At 38.2% G+C, this 18,413-nt stretch overlaps 1 protein-coding gene across 1 annotated transcript in view; it reads right to left on the minus strand.

Annotated features, from left to right (window-relative positions):
• Positions 1 to 299: 299 nt before the first annotated feature.
• Positions 300 to 18,413, minus strand: part of fbxo41 (F-box protein 41) — a 38,201-nt gene continuing 20,087 nt past the window's right edge. Inside the window, exons 4-14 of the mRNA XM_088418569.1 lie at positions 18,031 to 18,235; positions 15,103 to 15,176; positions 11,707 to 12,092; positions 8,633 to 8,871; positions 7,499 to 7,614; positions 7,242 to 7,394; positions 6,581 to 6,676; positions 6,371 to 6,489; positions 5,797 to 5,955; positions 5,583 to 5,698; positions 300 to 3,804 (exon numbers count right to left, since the gene is read on the minus strand). Coding sequence (XP_088274695.1) covers positions 3,742 to 3,804; positions 5,583 to 5,698; positions 5,797 to 5,955; positions 6,371 to 6,489; positions 6,581 to 6,676; positions 7,242 to 7,394; positions 7,499 to 7,614; positions 8,633 to 8,871; positions 11,707 to 12,092; positions 15,103 to 15,176; positions 18,031 to 18,235 — 1,726 coding nt within the window. The 3' untranslated portion in view covers positions 300 to 3,741. The remainder of the gene's footprint in view (positions 3,805 to 5,582; positions 5,699 to 5,796; positions 5,956 to 6,370; positions 6,490 to 6,580; positions 6,677 to 7,241; positions 7,395 to 7,498; positions 7,615 to 8,632; positions 8,872 to 11,706; positions 12,093 to 15,102; positions 15,177 to 18,030; positions 18,236 to 18,413) is intronic.

Here is an 18,413-nt window from a genome sequence, read left to right on the forward strand (position 1 = left end):
CCACAGTTACCTGATTCTAAAGGGTAAATCCAGAATATTCCCTTTTATTTGCGGTATAAATTTATTGAAGTATTGCTAGCCTACTGTTCGTGCTCATCCACCTTCTATTGCCATTTGTCCACAGCCTGGTAGGGGGGGGGGGAATACACATATATATATATATATATATATATATATATATATATATATATATATATATATATATATATATATATATATATATATATATATATATATATATATATATATATATATATATATATATATATATATATATATATATATATATATATATATATATATATATATGTCAAAAAGGTGATGTCATTTCCAATCAGAGTAACTCCTGCCTTAAGCAGAAACTTGCCCCATCCAATATGGCTGCCACATTTACGCACACGGTGACCACACGACATACCTAGTTTTATCTTCATTTTTTTCTTTTTGTCTTCAGTTTTGTCTTGCACATTTCAGCAAATAAATTTAATGAGGTGTGGTTTTCCCAGCACCCAGAAAAAAAATGAAACATTTAAAGACAAAGTCAGAAAAAAGTTAAGTCAAGTTAGTGCTATGTGGTAGAGCAGTGGTTCCCCTGGGGGTACTTGAAGGAACTACAGGGGAGTACTTGGGCTCTTATATAAAACATACAAACAAACATGCAAAAAATACTTTTAAAATAATTATTGAAGTAATTAAATATTTCAATTTAAGTTCATAAAACACATTTTATGCTGAGGAGGTTATTCAATTTCATTATTTTAAAAGGCCATACTATTTTGGTTTTACCCAACTTGTCACGTTACCTGTGTTAGTTATTATTAATTAATTAGTAATTATTTATTTTCAAGAACAGGTCTGACGTTTTATTTTGATGAATTTTTGTGGAAAAATATTTATGATCAAATTATGTATTTATTTTTTTGAACAGAAATCCAAAAAATCCACTTTATGTTGAGTATTTTTCTGTGAACAAATATTTATTTAAATATATTTTTAGAACAGGTATGACACTTTAAGTTGATTATTTGTTGTGAACAAATATTTATTTATAATTAAGTTTGATTTATTTTAGTGAACAGTAATCCCAAAAGAGGACACTTGTTTGGTCTTTTTCTGTGGAAAAATATTTATTTATGTTTGACACTTTAGGATGATTATTTTTTTGTGGACAAATATTTATTCATAATTTATTTTTGAGAACAGGTCTGACACTTTCTGTTGATTATTTTTTGTGGACAAATATATAATAATAATTAAGTTATTTCATTTCGATCACAGATGTTCTATATAATCCAAAAGAAGACACTTTGTGTTGATTTTTTTTTTTTTTTTGGAAAACAACCCCTGCGTGTGTCATCACCAATTAAAACACATACGATTATAATGGTGCTTTTTGTGTTTAAGTTGAGAACCAAAAATTTACACATTTTATGTGCTTTAACAAATACGACACAAGTGAATTTTTTTTAATGACAAACTCTCCAGATGATCGTTAAGTTTTAAGTTAATGGAGAAAATATAATCAAATGCCCTTCCTTTACGAAATTGCTATAGTAATCTGTAATGCATTAACTTGCATTTAATATCACCAATTTTTTTGGCATCCCAGCAATCACGCAATTTTTTCGGTTACAACGATTTCATTCCTAGTCGGACGTGTCGTAGGCTTTCACAAACTCTAAAGCTATATTGAAATTAAAATGAATGTAAATATTTTTAAGAAAAATCCCTTTTGGGTCATAAATATTTAAAAAAAAAAGCTTTAAAAATATAAGCACTACGGTAGCTGAACTTTCTTTCGTGCATCACATTTTACGGCGCTCTGTTCTCGTTCGTGAACTCAAAATTAGGCACGGGACGATTTTAGATTCGGATGTTGGGAAAACAAAAATATCATGGTGTCACAGTAACATGGCAATAAAATTACAGCTCTATTTTTTTCCACTGAAAAAAATCTATTTTATTTTGAAACAAAATATTGATAAATTAAAAAATGAGTGCCATGTTTAGTGCAAATGAATAAATAAATACATTAACATTAACATCTTGTTTTTAGCAAGTCACAGTGCCCTGTGATTAAAAAGATATTTTAAGTCAAAGACCTTAGTCATCCTCAAAACAAAAACCATAAAAACGGCATCTTATTATTTTTTAAAAAGGCAGCTTGTTGAGTTAACTCTACAAGCACCAGTGATACCATATCACTAATATTTTAGTCGTGGGCCACTGTAGTTATGGCTCCTCTCAAAGGGCCATTTGATGATAAAACCAATTGAATGTTTTTTCATTGTATTTTCACACATATTACGCAACAAATTGATTGCATTGATTAGAAGAAGTCAAGGATAATAGTTAAGTTATTGTTCGAGTTATTGTGAAAAGGCGATCAAAACAAATATATTTTTACACAACAATTAAAAATTTGGTACATATTTTAGTATGGATCTTGGAAGTTGATATTCTTCTTTGCTTTTGAAGGCCACATACAATGATGTGTCAAGCCGAATCTGGCCCGCGGGCCTTGAATTTGACACCGATGCACGAGTATTATTATTGTTGAACTGCATCCCGTTTCTATGAATGTCCACTGGGAGGCGCACTCCACTGATAAAAAAATTACATGAAAAGCAAGTTTGGTTGACTAGCCTGAGGGTAAATATGTATTTTTGATGAAAAAAAATGAGCACTTATGCTTGCCTTTTTAGTGTCACATTTTGAGAGGCGTCTTGTAAAAAAAAAAAAAAAAAACTCACAGAGGGCGTGCTAAGTGTCATGACCTGATCTCGACTGGTAAACAGCATTTGCCATCTAATTATTTTCAAAGAGTTGCCTTGTTGCGTCAACTGTGTTGGATCAAGCAAAAAAGAAAAGCACTCATTTCGCACCACAGTAAATCGTCCAATCGGTTATCAGCCCGTGCCTACTCAAAACCTGCCATGTAAACTGAAAAGCCACTCAATTCTTCTTCTACGGAATTTGATTCTAGCGCTGAACATTGATCGTGGCTGGAAAAATCCAGCAGAAGCTGTCACAAGGAAGAAATAACACTGTAATACATCCGCACCTGCTCTCCACATTTTGCGATTAGAACGAGAAAGATTTGCACATCGATGGCACGTCGGATTAAAAAAAAAAATGTCACTGTAAGGGCAGACACGAATGGCACTACTTTGGAGATTAAAATTGGATCCCGCATGCTGTTCTCTGTTCGCCCGATACAGTTTTTTTAATAGTCACGAAAAAATAAACAATAGCTATCCATCGTGAAAGCGGAGGACGGTAGAGGAAGCGCATGACTGCCAAACCAGAATGTAGGAGCGGCACGCTTCTTGTGCGAGAAGCTGAAAGTTTCAATTCAGTCTTCTAAAGGAGAGGAGAACGTTTCAACACTCGGGTTCGCGTCAAAAGCCGCGCAGGTGGTCCGATGGTTCCGAGGCGACGCGATCCGGAAATGGGGGAATTGTTACTTTCTTTTTTTGAAGAGCCGTCAGAAGCCCGCCATGAGACCACATCGAGTCACAACCTTCGCAGCAGTGCGGCAGATGACTCCTCCCGCAACAATCGACAAGTGTCTCCTCACGCATGAATGTGCACATTGAGCCTCGGTTGGGTTCATCAAGACGGCCTAGTGTTACGTCTCTTGCAGGCGGAACATGCTTGCTTACTCTTACAACACTCACACACACCGAGAGCGCCGTCTCCCGCGTTGGCGTCTCTCAGGGCAATCGGCGTGAAACGATCTTAGCACAGACTGTCCGCTTTCACGTGGAGGATTTTGGAGAAGCCGGGTCTTTTCTTCAATGCCTGCAAGGGGCAAATAATACGAAAATAATTAAGGATACATGCAAACAATGACGCTCGGTTTCTTGTATAGTGTAGGAGGACCTATGCCTGATGTGGAAGTATGTCACTGGACCTTTTTTTAAATCAAACATGCAAAAATCCTTTAAAAAACAATTTTTGAATAAATTAATTGTTTCAGGAAAATATAAGTTCAGAAAACACATTTTATGCTCGGTAGGTCATTCAATTTCATTATTGTAAAAAGAGAGATTGTCCCCCATACAGGAATGGTTCGACCCAACTTGTCCTGTGCCTCCACTCGTTACCTGTCAACTACATCAGTGGTCCCCAACCTTTTGATCACCACGAATCAGGCAACGCCTTAGATATCCACAACATCCTTCTCACTATGTATGTAATATAAACAGCGGCCAGAGGCAGCGCCAAAAAAACAGAGATCAAGCAGACACGTATGAACTGTTAAAAAAAATCATCTCCAAAACATTATTTCGGGTGCAGCCCACGGGGCCCGGTACCAGTTGATCCAGGGACCGGGGGTTGGGGACCGCTGAAGTACATGATTTATTTTTGTGAACAGTTCTCTACTATGATCCCAAAAGAGGACACTTTAAGTTGAATAAGTTTCTGTGGGCAAATGTTTATTCATAATTATTTCTTTTTGAGAACAGGTCTGACACTTTATGTTCATTACTTTTTTGTGAAAAAATATTTATTGATAATTCAGATATTTCTTTTTGATAACAGATTTTTTTCCATGATCCAAAAGATTCAGAACATTTTCTTCAGATCGATATTTTGTAAAATATCAGTCATTTTACCTTCACTGTTGTTTTTCTTGATATAGGTCTGGTTTTATAAAATGATAAAAAGCATTTTATGGCAGTTTGACTACTGCATTTTCACTTACATCATTTATAATCTCTCAAAGAATTGTGAAGATAAATCATGAATGTATCAAGTTTCAACCACAACAAAAGTCAAGCCTGCATCTTATCTGATGCACAATGAGTTGCTGAACTTGTTGAGGTGGTGACACACGCGGTTTTTACTGGACTAACTGAATGAGTCATTTAATCAACACTCATGTACTGACTGCATTTTATATTATTGTTCAACCTGATAACGTCAATGATGATGTCATCTTTTTGCGCTACTGCTAGTCACAAAGATGATAGATGTTTGTGATTACATTTTGAATGGAAACAACAACTCGTCAGGTCATTTCATAACCATGTTTCTTCTTGATGCAGTATATGTAGGCTCTTATAGACTGAAAAAGCCTAATTGTTTAGAAAATTCCAGTTTGAAAACATCTGCTTTGGAAAGGTCTGATTGCATTTGAATGCACCATGTAGTGAGCAGCTAGTGCTAACGCTGGAGTATCAATCACTTGCGCGGGATTGACGGGCGGTTTCCTAACGGCATAGTGGATTTACATATATATTTTTTTAAAGGCACGTGTGTTGATTTTGGCATGTGATAGCAATAAAAAGTGAACTGTGAAGATGAATCAAACTAGAGAGTACATTCAAGCTAGAGTCTAGTCACTAGCGTCAAAATAAAAGTCTACTATGACATCCGTTATTTGCCGAGTTTATTTCGGAATTAAGAAACAAATAAATCAAGTTGTTGCATAACAGTGTAGCTCGAGCCATTTGTTTCTAATCTGGATACGTAGAGGTGAAATCCTACATCGGGGGTCCTCAACATTCTGCTCATGGGGACCAGGCGGTCACTAAGGAACGCATGAAAGGTCCAAGGCTAAAAATAAAGTTCACCTGGAGCTTGTTAACCATCTCATCAAACAGTTTCCTGGCTTCGGGGCTATTGGGATCCTCAAAGTAGTCTTCAATACCGATCTGCACCACAATGGATTTCAGGTTGCGGCACACACCTGCACACAGATGAAGTAATGTTAATGAAAGGAAAATGGATGAATATTTTATTGAAATTATTGAAAATGTTTTCGATGGATGGAGTTTCCTGACTCACTGTTGAAATGGAGCAATGCTTTGGGGGTGACTGGCGTGGATGTGAGCACCAGCATCTCCAGGCCCTTCAGGCCCTCCCTGCAGACCTCTGCTGCCACCTCCTGGTTGATTTCACTCACGTGGTCCAACTCAAGTACTTGGAGGCGCATGCAGTTCCTTGCTGTTGATACACGGGAGCTTCACTTAGTATTATCAAATTTCATTCTTGACGATTTCAAAATTGCACTTGTAGTGGAATGTTGATGTGCGGTCGCATACTGGGGTTCGGGGGTGTTTTCATCATGAACTAGATTGAAGTTATGGAGGGGGCTGCTTATAATGACGAAATCAGAAAAATGTGCAAAGAAAAAAAAAACACATACAGCAAAGTTGTGTTTGTAGACCTTCGTAAAACCGGTTTGACTATCTTTTGTGTTTAATCAAATAAGACGTTTGTTTTTACTTTAGGGGAAAACGATGACCGAACCAGTGACTGGATCAGTTCCAAAAAGGTTGATGAAGATGACATCAATTCCTTGTGAAATATCGTTACATTGTTGTTTGATTTTATTTGATTTTTTTACTTCCTCACTTACCCAGTGAGGCCAGGCCCTGAATGCCACATCCCGCTCCCCCGACACCAAGCGCACGGAGATGAGGCCAACATCTGCCGATGGTCTGCAAGCATCTGTTGCTAAAACGAGCCGGTTGTTGGCTGAAACCCACCAAACGACAATTAAGTCACTTCCGGTCATTTGTACCCTCCTTACAGTGGTCTTTATTTGATTACTCAGTGCCATGAATACCATGGATGTAGTGGTGCCACCTGCAGGGAGATAATGTCTCTGCAGCCAGCTCCGAGGGCCCAAATAACCTCTTGGCCAACTGGGTCTGTTGCACTCCTGAAACATAATAATATTATGTTTAATATTTAATTTATTGTTTTGCAGAGCAGTTTTGCAAATCATTGACTTAATTTGAGGTGCAACCTTCTAATTTTTGGGATTTTTTTGCTGATTAATCCCAGAGACATGAAGGGTTTCATTAAATGATCATAAAATAACCTAATTAGTAATTATTGTTATTACAGTTGTTTATGTTTAATGCACCAAAGGTCTTTTTTGCCCTATCATAGAATGAGAGTGTAGCGGCAGTCCTTAATAAGCAATTGAATATGATTAGTTTAGCGATTCCTTATGTTAACATGAGGCACAAAGTCCAAAATTTACATGGCAAACAGCAATTTGACACATTTCTCAACTTCGATTTAGAAGTCAAAAAATTCAAGCTGTTCACTCTCTCTTGAGAATACACAGCTTGTGATTCGAAAGCCATTCCAGGTCAAAAGTCACATAAAAGCTGAAAGAGAATAAACCAAGATGTGCTAAACTATTATCTGGGCAAAACTGCCTCTTTTGACAAATCTCAGTTTAAAAAACTATACCATATATATATAAAATATCATACCTGTAGGTGACGGCTTGCAGAGCCCGACAATAGCAGCTGGCCAGCCAGAGGGAGCGGTCGGTCAACAGGTTGGGACAATGAGAGATCTTGAGGATGAGCAGGTTACTTCCTGTGGCCTTCAGCAGCGCCTCCAAACCCTCTTCCAGACACCCACTAACACGGAGACATCACCTTAGCAAGCTCACAATTTTCATTACTACTAAAAAAACTTCAATGTTAGCTTTCATCTTCGAAATTCTAATTTTTCTCCCGCTCACCGTGTGCTTTTGAGGTACTCCTCTTTGGTTTCCTTCTTTCCGCGCTGTCGTGGTTTGAGGTTCTGCAGGATGAGCGAGTGCGTCTGAGTGCACCACTGAGACAACGTTCCCAGCAACTAGCAAACGGAAAAAGACGGCAATGATTTGAGGAGCTTCTATCTTGACTCGCATGACAGGAGGACATGCTTTACCCACAAGAGGTCCTTTTCATACCCACCTTTCATGTGTCCCTAACTACAGGAAACACCACATTTTGGTACCATAAGGCGTAAATTAAAGCCTTTAATTTTCTCAAAAATTGACATTGTCCCTCCCACTGACACATACATGTAAGGGACAGACCACCACAGTACGTACGCTTGCAACAATAAACCAATGCGAGGAAATTACATATTACATACAGTATGTACTGTATGCTGGGATAAACCATTCAGAGAATGTTACCATTTATTGCCGACCGTATGGTTGAGCATGTGCCTTTTAATACGGTGTATCCCGTGTATGTGTTAAGTACAAAAAAAGACTCCATAATTGAGCCTGGGCCTAACAATACAGAATTTTCCTCTCAAAACACTTCTATTTTAAAAGAGAATTTTCCTCAAAATGTCATGAAATTAATGGCAAAATTTCTATTCTTCTAACTTGTAGTTTGACATGTAAAAGTGCTCCAAAAGAGCAACGGATTCTAGTATCAGCTGTCTTCACGAGTACCGATACGTTGAAATAAGGTAAGGTATCAACTCGATACGCTACTTTGTATTGGTATTCGCCCATCCCTAATAAATTACATTTTAAGGCAGTCCAAACCCTGTCTTCGAAGGCCACTATCATGCATGTTTTTCACCTTTTCATTCTCCAACGCACCTGATTCAAATGATCAGGATTCTTATCAGGCTTCTCCCGAGCTTGATGATGAGCCGATCATTTGAATCGAGTGTGTTAGAGGACAGAAACATCAAAAACATGCAGGATAGGGGCCCTCGAGGACTGAGTTTGGAATCATCGGTTTTTAACACCTCGAAATTGCAAATTTGACCTGTTTTGGACCAAGACAGCCAAAATAGGATTAAAAAAATGGGATGGCGCAAATACTCAAGCAATCAAAGGTAAAACAAACACGCAAACGCTTTTCACCTTGGAAGAAATGCGTGCGTTCTCCAGCAAGACTCTGGTCCATACGGCTGGGTGGCGGGCAACAAACTTCCAGTCTCTGCAGACTTCTGCAGCCCTCAGCAGCGTTTTGGTGTCCAAGTAGGTGAAGATGCAAAACAAACCGGCGCGCATCTTCAGGATCTCGGGACTGATCACCTCGTTGGATTTGGACGGGCTCTTCTCGTGGCGGCATGGTTTGCTGTAGATGCCTTCACTTCGACCTACGGGCAGACAAACAATAAGAGGAAATGGTTAGTGGTGCGACTATTAATCAAAGCCTAATTTATGATCAAATTAAATGATTAAAAAATTGATAATCAATGCAGTTTTGTTCATTCATTCATTTTGATTAGCTTAAAAAAATGTAAACCAATTTGTCTAGTTTGTTTTGAGACGGCATCCACAATAAAAGACGCCAAAAATATTGGCCTCTATAAGCCTGATCTCAAAAGAACAAGAAGACAAGCGTTTTAAGAGAAAATACAGCACAGTGGCTGACAGCGGTTCTCAAATGAGGGTACAAAAACCCCTAGAGATACATGAAGACACTTCAGGGGGTATGTGAGAAAATGTAAAGCTTTTTAATGCCCTGACAGGGACAGTGCATCTCTCTTTTCAAATTGAGAACAAATCGATTGGAACAAGAAGCATTGTTTTGCTAAACTGCGTTACAGTGACTCAGCAAAATTTTGTATGCTTATATTATGTGAAGTTTTACACAGGTGTACAGTGCCATTAGTGATGCAATTTTCTCGCAAATGAAGCATAAAAACATGATCATGTTATCCCTTCTTCTGTATATTCTGGATTAGTTGAACAAAATTTGCAAAGGGATACCAAACTAAATGTACTGTAGTTACAGTTGAATAAATAGGATACAGATGGCATAGTACTCCATTTGAAGATTTTTTTTTTTTCAATCAGAAATGCCCTGCACCAGTTTCACGGTTTCTTGTGGTGTTGTAATTACCATAACATTGATGCTAATTTGTGTTAGCCTCTCTATGGCATTTACATTATTGCATCTTCATGTCTTGCAGGCGGCTGTTTGTTTTCCAAGTTAGTTTGAACCTTAAAAGGTACTAAAAATATGTGGTATGGTTCTAATTTTATCTATTCAGTACCGCACGACGCTAACGCTGCAAGGAGCTCATACGCTGCAGAGTTTTGGGGTTTCAAATATTTTTGTCACACTAGTCCTGGAATTATTCTGACAGCCAGCCCAATAATAATTTAGTTGACATATTTTATTTGATTCATATAATCAATCAGTGTTCCTCTCTTGCACCAGATTGCGTTGCATTTGTAACGGATGTACAGACCGTGTAGATGTATAGAGGTGTGAAGATATTCATCTGCAGAGCGATTCTAACAGCTTTGTGTGCGTGCAGCTTGCAAAGACGAGCGAAAATAAGCATCGGCGTCGATAGGAGATCGCTCGGAGGTGACTCATCTTCATCTTTGGCGTCCAAGGCCGTCTGCTTCAAACCATCAGGCCTGTGAACCACCACTGACACTCTCGCTTCTTCACATACTTACACACGCACGCACACACAAACCGCCTACGCTTACGACTGCCGAGTGAACTAAAAAAAAGGAAAAAAAAGATTTTGTATGCTAAGGAAAGAAACGTGCGAATGTGAATATAGAGAACACCCTGATAAAGCCATCTCCGAGTAAGGAAGTACGTCAGGGAAACGCCAGTAACATGTCGGGTGTGACATATAGTGTCATATGGGGTTCGTTCCATATGGTAGCACATTTTGAATCACGACATCGTACTGGATGGAGTCTTAAAAGCAACCCAACGTGATCGGCTTCCACTCAGTTGAGATGTGTCGTGCTAGAAAAAGATCACTAGGTGTCACTGTAGCTTTGGATAAAATACCAATTCATTCCACTAAGAGGGCATGTACAAAACAAATCAGCTGGAATGCGGGATTTGTTGCAGGAAAAAAAAAAAAGTGTCCTCATAATAAGTGAGTGATATCCTGGTGACCACTTTTATTTTGCTAGGTCGCTACTTCCTGTTTTGTTTCAATCTGTTATCTTAAAAAAAAAAAAAAAAACATTTTGATTGTTGTGATTGTTGTGCATGAGTTGATCAGTTTTGTTGAGTGAACATGTACTTTCGCTCGCAAGATTAGCTTGTCATGCTAGCCGCAGGTAATGACCAATAGCGGACCGGTTTTCTGACTGTTTTGTTAGTTTTTTGTAATCTACGTGTGTATCTTTTAAATACCTTCATTTAGTACTGATTAGTTTTAGTATTAATTTTTGTCAGTTTTTAAATAATTGAATGTAATCACTGCACAATAAAGTAAATTACGATTCTCAAATGACTGAATTACATTCTGTACAGATGTCCTAAATACTTAAAAAATTAGCTCATCCACGGCCAGCCAAGAAATAAAATGGATGTGTGGCATATATAGCTGTCAACAGCAGCGAAAGATTTCATTTAACCCGAAAATGAATTTTTATAATGCTTAAAAAAAATGTTTTTCTAATTTATCATGGATTCTAGAAATTAGATTGGAGCTTCTTGCCAGACATGCTAAAATAGCACTAACTCATTCACTGCCAGATCAGAAAAATACGTATATTCATAATTAATATTACATTCTTTGAAAATGTTGAAAAGACGAATTATATTTTTCCTTCAGTTAATTTTAGTGGGGGTGGTCCAATTCATTTTAGATGAAAAACAAACTACAAAACAATTGTCAAAAAAATAAATAAAAATAGCACCATTTTCGAGCCTTTCCATTCCAGACTAAAATCGAGCACTTTTATGCAGTAAAGTAAACTTAAATTGTTATTTAGCATTTCAAAGATTATAGTTTGTTTTTTACTTTATTAGGCCTAATTCTCAAGGTTTTTTAATATCATTGTTTTTATTGTATTCAAGTGCAGTACATTCTCAGGTTTGAGGTCGAATTTGTGTCATCTAAATGTGTCTCAAACGGACTGCAATGTATGCATCATTCTAGAAATTTGAGTTAGTTTTACGAATGTACTGTAAATCATAGTTGTCAGTACAAGAAGCTCATTACCCGCATTGGGTCGATATCCGGCCCTGCCGTGGTAAGGATAGGGGGCGCTGGACTGCTGCACTTCCGCCAGCGCTCTCCTCTCCTGCTCCCACATGTCAACTTCGGACTCGGTTGTCCGAGAGCCCACGTCGGACACGTCTCCCTCCTCGCCCTCGGTGCTGTTCCTGTAAGGCCGGCGCTGCCAGTTCTGGATGGCCTGCTTGCGGAGCCCCCAGTTTCTCCCTCCTCCGCCGCCTCCGGGGGAGCGCTCGTAAGCCACCTCGTTCAGGCGGCACTGCATGTGGTAGTACTGAGCCTCGGGGCATTCTTCCATAGGGTGCATCTCCACGCTGTCGCTGTCGTACCCGCCGGAGCCCTGTGACACTGACTTGATGCGACCAGATGCGCTATAATTCCAGATGACAAGATAGTGAGAAAATCCCACATGTCATAAGCACGTGAGGTAAGTTGCTTCACTTTAACTCAATCGATCACAAAGATGGATTTGGACAGGCTGAACAATTAATCGAATTTTAATCGCAATCACGATATTGGCTGCCACGATTAATTCAGCTGATCCTCGGCGATATTGACGTTTAAAAAGTCAAGCGTTTTATTTTTAATTACAAGTCAAATCAAGTACTTTGTCATTTACCAACAGGGGGCAATGTTTCCCACATGTTTGCATGACAAAAGCTTTTCTCACCCTGATATATTACCTGTGTGAAATGAGTTTCGAACCGGATTCCTAATATTTACAATGCTAGCTGTCGATTGAAACCCGTTTTGAAAAATCCAATTGGCAAAAAATTAGAATAAATCTTAAAATAAATTTTCACTACAAATTATTATTAAAATTTGCTAAATAGTAGATAATGTGCTTGGTTCTAGGTATTTTTTTTTTAAGTTTGTAGTGCTGCCCTGTGTGCCAAGTTTTTACCATTTATTTATTTTGTTTCTAATTTATTTGTAAGTATCAAGCCTTGAAACCTTGTTTATATATCGCTTATTTTAAAAGGGGACACTAAATAGACATGTTTGACCAAACATGATGACATGATGAATAATCATGATTTTAATATAGATAGATAGATAGATAGATAGATAGATAGATAGATAGATAGATAGATAGATAGACAGACAGACAGACAGACAGACAGACAGACAGACAGACAGACAGATAGATAGATAGATAGATAGATAGATAGATAGATAGATAGATATAGATAGATAGATATATAGATATATAGAGATAGATAGATAGATAGATAGATAGATATATAGATAGATAGATAGATAGATAGATAGATAGATAGATAGATATATAGATAGATAGATAAATAGATAGATAGATAGATAGATAGATAGATAGATAGATAGATAGATAGATAGATAGATAGATAGATAGATAGATAGATAGATAGATAGATAGATAGATAGATAGATAGATAGATGAGAATAAGATACTAAATACTAAACATACTGAATACTGAAAGTCAGTGGCATTTAATTAAGATAGTTGACCTGTGAGAGGGCTATGGCGATGCAGCTTTATTTAGCAAAAGACCCCAAATGGGATTTTTGATCGTTAGATTATCACTGTTTGTGTCCTAAATAGGGAAAAAGGATGATATTTTTTCAGTGGATGACCCACACGGCAAATAAGTGGGTCCCCATTGAGGGACGGCATGATTTGAGGAAATGCTTAAATGTCAACTGAGCACAGCTAATAATTGCCGGGGTACGATCAAATAAAAAAATAGCAATCACTTGTTGTGTTAAATTGACGCAAGATGGTCTTATGCCGGCGGTAAAAATATCCGCTGAGGTCACAGAACAGTTGCACAGTTAATCCAAGACGAGAAGCTCATCACGGAGACAGAAGGCTGTCGGACCGCCGCGTGTCGCCGTGACTAACTTGCGGCCGGCGAGTGTGTGACGTCCCAACAGGAAACATTTGCACCCCAACTGGCATCTCAGTCGGACCTCACGCAGAGACTGGATGTCAATGTGTGATGTAACACGGTTTATTCCAAAGATATCCGCTTGTACAGTCGCGCTCTTAGCGGACGAAAGAAGACAGGTGTGATTGAGACAGATCGAGCATAGCACGTCTCCGTCAATGACAGATTGGGCTTTGCTAGGTAGGAGATTGCGACGTGCGCTCACTCTGACATCACCTTTTCTTCAGGCAAAAAAACAGACATTCAGCTCTAGCCACTAGAAGCGAGGAGTTACTATGCTAAATACAATTCTCATAATATTTCATTTATTTGTTTTAGTAATGAAAAAAATTGCTGAATAAATAAAAGCAAAATATCACATCATCTTTGGAGTGTTTGAGTTAAGGAGCCTAAGTTTGAAATTTGAGGAAAAAAAACAGCAATTCAAAAGAATGAGTGTTAGTAAAAAAAATTGATAATGATGGTAAGGATCACAGAAATATTTCACGAGGAAAAAAAATCTTAATAGTTGTTTTTTGGATGCAATAGCTGTAATTTGAGATGATTAAAAGTTTAGTATTACAGAATACAGCTGAAATTTGTGGTTTGGTTCATATTACGAAAAAAAAACTCTTTTGCAAGACTACATATACTGTATATGAAGTCCTCATTCAATGAAAATTAAAACATAATTTTATTAGGGCTGTCACTATTGATAATTTTTCAAATTGATTATCCTGTCAATTATTCCATTGATTAATCAAGTCATCTCCCACTCCCATGCACACCCAATTTTTTATTGCTCTTTTTATTTATTTATTTTTTTAGCACACAAATTGCATCAGCCTTGAAGCCAAGAAAAAGACAAGCAATGTAGCCGAATGTTAACGTTATTGTTAATTTGATACTTAAGTATCTGACTCTTTAAAAACGTGAAAATACGTCTCTGGCATTGAATGAGTTAAGAAGGTCTTTGCAGTGGTATTGCTGTGGTATGCCTTATCCACTTTACAATAATTGACTATTACTTTATTTTTGTCACTCTTCTTTCAATTGGAAATGATTTCAAATTTTTGAAATGCCCTGCTTTTTGGGGGAGCCCTCCCCCCTTGCCGTCATTGCAACACTGCTTACATCTGCAAGAAAAGGCCATATGAAAAATTATGGCGCAGACGTGGCACATGGATATTTCAGTCAAACTATTTTTAAAGTAAACTTACCCGACTTGGTCAACTTTTTTTTGTCCTCAGCACTAAATTTTGCATGAAATAAGCTTGCAAGAAACACTTTTTGTCTCTCATTGGTTCTTTTTCCTCAGGCGCTGTGGTTTCTTGAATACTTCAGCTAGTGACAGTTGTTTTCCCTCCCACAGATCATATTTATTGTATAATTTTCAAGTCACAATGCCTTTTAACAAATGCGAGAGGTGTTTTTCTTTTCTTTGAAAAGTAGAAGAAAGGGAGCTACACCTTACCCAGTACTTGGAGAAGATCGTCTTTCAGATGCTTGGTAGATGCCTCTTGTGCTTCCAGAGATGCTTGAATTTCTCTGCAGACAAACATCAATACGTTGATTATTCAGAAAACGTAAGTCGGGAAAAATAAACTTGTATTAATATGGTGCCGTGGTATTGTGCCGCGACCTATGCTCACGAATGCTGGGCCTTATGTGGGCGGAATACCTTTTATGCTCCTGCTGCGTCTTTAATTGCTTCCCCAGTGGCTAGAAGGCTTTAAATACAACTATGCATAAAATCTTGCCTCTGCCTGATAACGAACAGCCTCATTTGCAGTTTCATCACATCACATAACACAAACTGTCATTGCTCACATGTCCTGCATTATAGCAGTATTACAAAAAAAATATGCACAATTGCATAATAGCTATAGCGAATCCTTGTTCATAAAGTGTGAAACTGATTCCTTAGAAGAGAATTGCCTGAAGATGGCGCTGCAGCAGCAGTAGTGGAGTGTTTAGAAAGCAACATCATGACGACTGCTTTTACAGAGCAAGCGCAAGCTGACCTTGACTCTCGTTTGCCCAAAGCTGTTTGTGTGCTGCCGGAGCTTGTGGATTCGGATCTACTGTACATTATGTGAATGTGATCTGCTGCCAAATGCAACAACGTGCAAGGATTATTTAAAAATAAAAAAAAGAAGCCCTCTGTAAATGTAAAATGCAACCTGCCGGGGCCTAATGCTCACTGCAAAGATCCACCAGGCTGACTTCATGTCAGCCAACAGTCACAGTGGAAACAAACATTAAATAAAACAATACCTCTCCACTGCTGAAATTGTCTAACTAAATGGTCTATCCCTTTAAAGGATATCAGCCAGCGAGTCTTTTTAGCGCTAATATAAAAAATACTTCACTCTAGCTCTCCAAGTACCATCATAATGAGCAGTATTAATATAAAGTACTTTAGTAAATTGGCGTTATTCAAAAACAAGGAGGGGATTTTACTCTCAATTTGTACCTTACTGTAGGGCACAGTCACAATACGCACAGTTTAAAATCTAAACAGTACTTAGAAAATTTGGGAAAAATCTTTCAGCATTAGAATTTTTCTCATGTAAAAAACAGAAGTATTCTTATATGCAATCTTCCCCTTGTAAAATTGCAATTTTATTCTGCAATATTTTAACTTTTTGGCATTGATCTTGTAAAAGTACAACTTTATTCAAGTTTATTCAAGTCTCTTTGCTGTGTTATTCTAGGATTTCTTTCATTTGATTACCCCTTGTAACGCTAAGATTTTATAACTGTTTCCTTATGAAATCATTAATTTAATTAAAAAAAAATTGGGATTGCCTTTCAGTCTTCCAGGCTGTTGTTTATACCATGACACTTTTTGAGTGTTAGCTGTGCGTGAGCGTGTGTGGCTGGGTGACGTCTCTGGGCTTTCCTTCATGCAGCAACAAGGTGCCAACTATGACTCAAGTCTTTGACTTTACATCACATATCTAAATTCAGAATACAACACTTGAGGTGCACCTAATGTTAGAGACGAGCACACATTAAGATCCTAGCAGCTCACGTGTTCTTACATAAGAAGAATCATTTGGCGTCCTATGACTCAGCTAAATGAGCTGAGGTGCATTTTTAGTTACCTGAGGCCCCTTTTACGCATCGACAACTCTGGGCCACCACATGACACTACTTTGAAGTTAATTACCTCCATTAAAATTGTTTCTGTGAGCAGAGAGGGGAGGGGTGAGCAGTTATGCATGGCGGAGGAAAAGGGAGGGAGCGAGACTTTGATGCCTTTTTGCTCTGTCGTTCGCTGTCTGAAAGCTATTTTGGAGGGGATAAATCAAGGGATTTGTGTTCCTGCAATTAATGTGGCTTCTCTGTGTCAAAGAAGCTCAAGATGGACACGCTGTTTAGTGGATAGCGGATCTGCAGCCTGTTACATCACATCAAAAATCATATCGCAACCTTGAATGAGAAGCAAGAACTGGTTTCCACGGAAACGCATCCATCTGTGAGATAGAGCAGGTGGCCTCTCTCTCTGTCTCCTGAGCCATCGCTTCGGCGATTCTGGATGATGATCTAAATAAGTGACGTGCTCGGCTGTTGCGCTTTAATCAATGCGAGATAAACAAGCCTATTGTATCTACTTTATCCGTTTCTGGTAGTTTTAAAGAGCCCAAATCATGATATGTGTGAGCTTTTCACAGTGAAATATATGCATATAAATTATATTTGGCACATTGGTGATTTCATTTCTTAGTAAATATGAGTTTCATGGTATCGATATTTCTAACCAAGAGGTGAAACGTCTTGTTTACTGAAGCCTCATCTCACACTATGTGGCTGCCTCGCCCCTTTCGTGACCTTGTTCAATGATGGCTGTCCATTACCTTAACTGCTTATCCCCACACAGGTGTCGGACTCGCGGGGCGCAGGATACTACTTTAAAATCATTCTAGTTTTGTGTTTTACATATATGTAGAACCCAAAAATCAAATTATTTTCAATAAATATATAAATGAAATTCAAAAAATAAAATTATGAGATATATATAACTGCTTATCCCCACACAGGTGTCGGACTCGCGGGGCGCAGGAAACTACTTTAAAATCATTCTAGTTTTGTGCTTTACATATATGTAGAACCCAAAAATCAAATTATTTTCAATAAATATATAAATAAAATTCAAAAAATAAAATTACACTGAATTACTTAATTAAAATCACATAACTATTACATAAATTGCATCCCATACTGCCCAACTTGCATACCACAACAGGAGAAAAAACATGAGCTTCGGCTGAGGGTTGTAGTACACCCTGGAATGGTCGCCAATCAAACTCAAAGCACCGCAATGGAACTTCTAACCCTGCGGGACACCTGGACTAACCACGACTCCACTATGTTGCTCATGCTTCTCTTTCCTTACCTGGCGTCCGTTGCCCTTGCCCTGCAGACTGCATCGTCCCAGGCTTCCATTGGGCGTGGTGCCGCAGCTGCTGATGATTTGCAGCTGCTTCTCGGCGCGGTCGGCTCGGTCCAGCAGCTCCTCGATGAACTGCTGCAGGCGAATTTTGGCGTTGGCCTCGCGTGCCGCAGTCTCCTGCAGAAACTGGTCGATCTGGGCCACCTCCCTGAGATTAGAAGAGATGAGAATAGAATTACTATATGTTTAAAAAAAAAAAAAATCTAAGTGTCCCAGATTTCAGGGGTGCCCCCCCACTAATTTTCTGATTGAGATTAAATATGCCATTATATTTTTCAAGATCCTCCTCAACTGATTAATTCATTTCATTCATCTGTATTACAATG

Source organism: Hippichthys cyanospilos, chromosome 7 (genome assembly GCF_059441005.1).
Source record: "Hippichthys cyanospilos isolate Australia breed blue-spotted pipefish chromosome 7, RoL_Hcya_1.0, whole genome shotgun sequence".
Taxonomy (NCBI): Eukaryota; Metazoa; Chordata; class Actinopteri; order Syngnathiformes; family Syngnathidae; genus Hippichthys; species Hippichthys cyanospilos.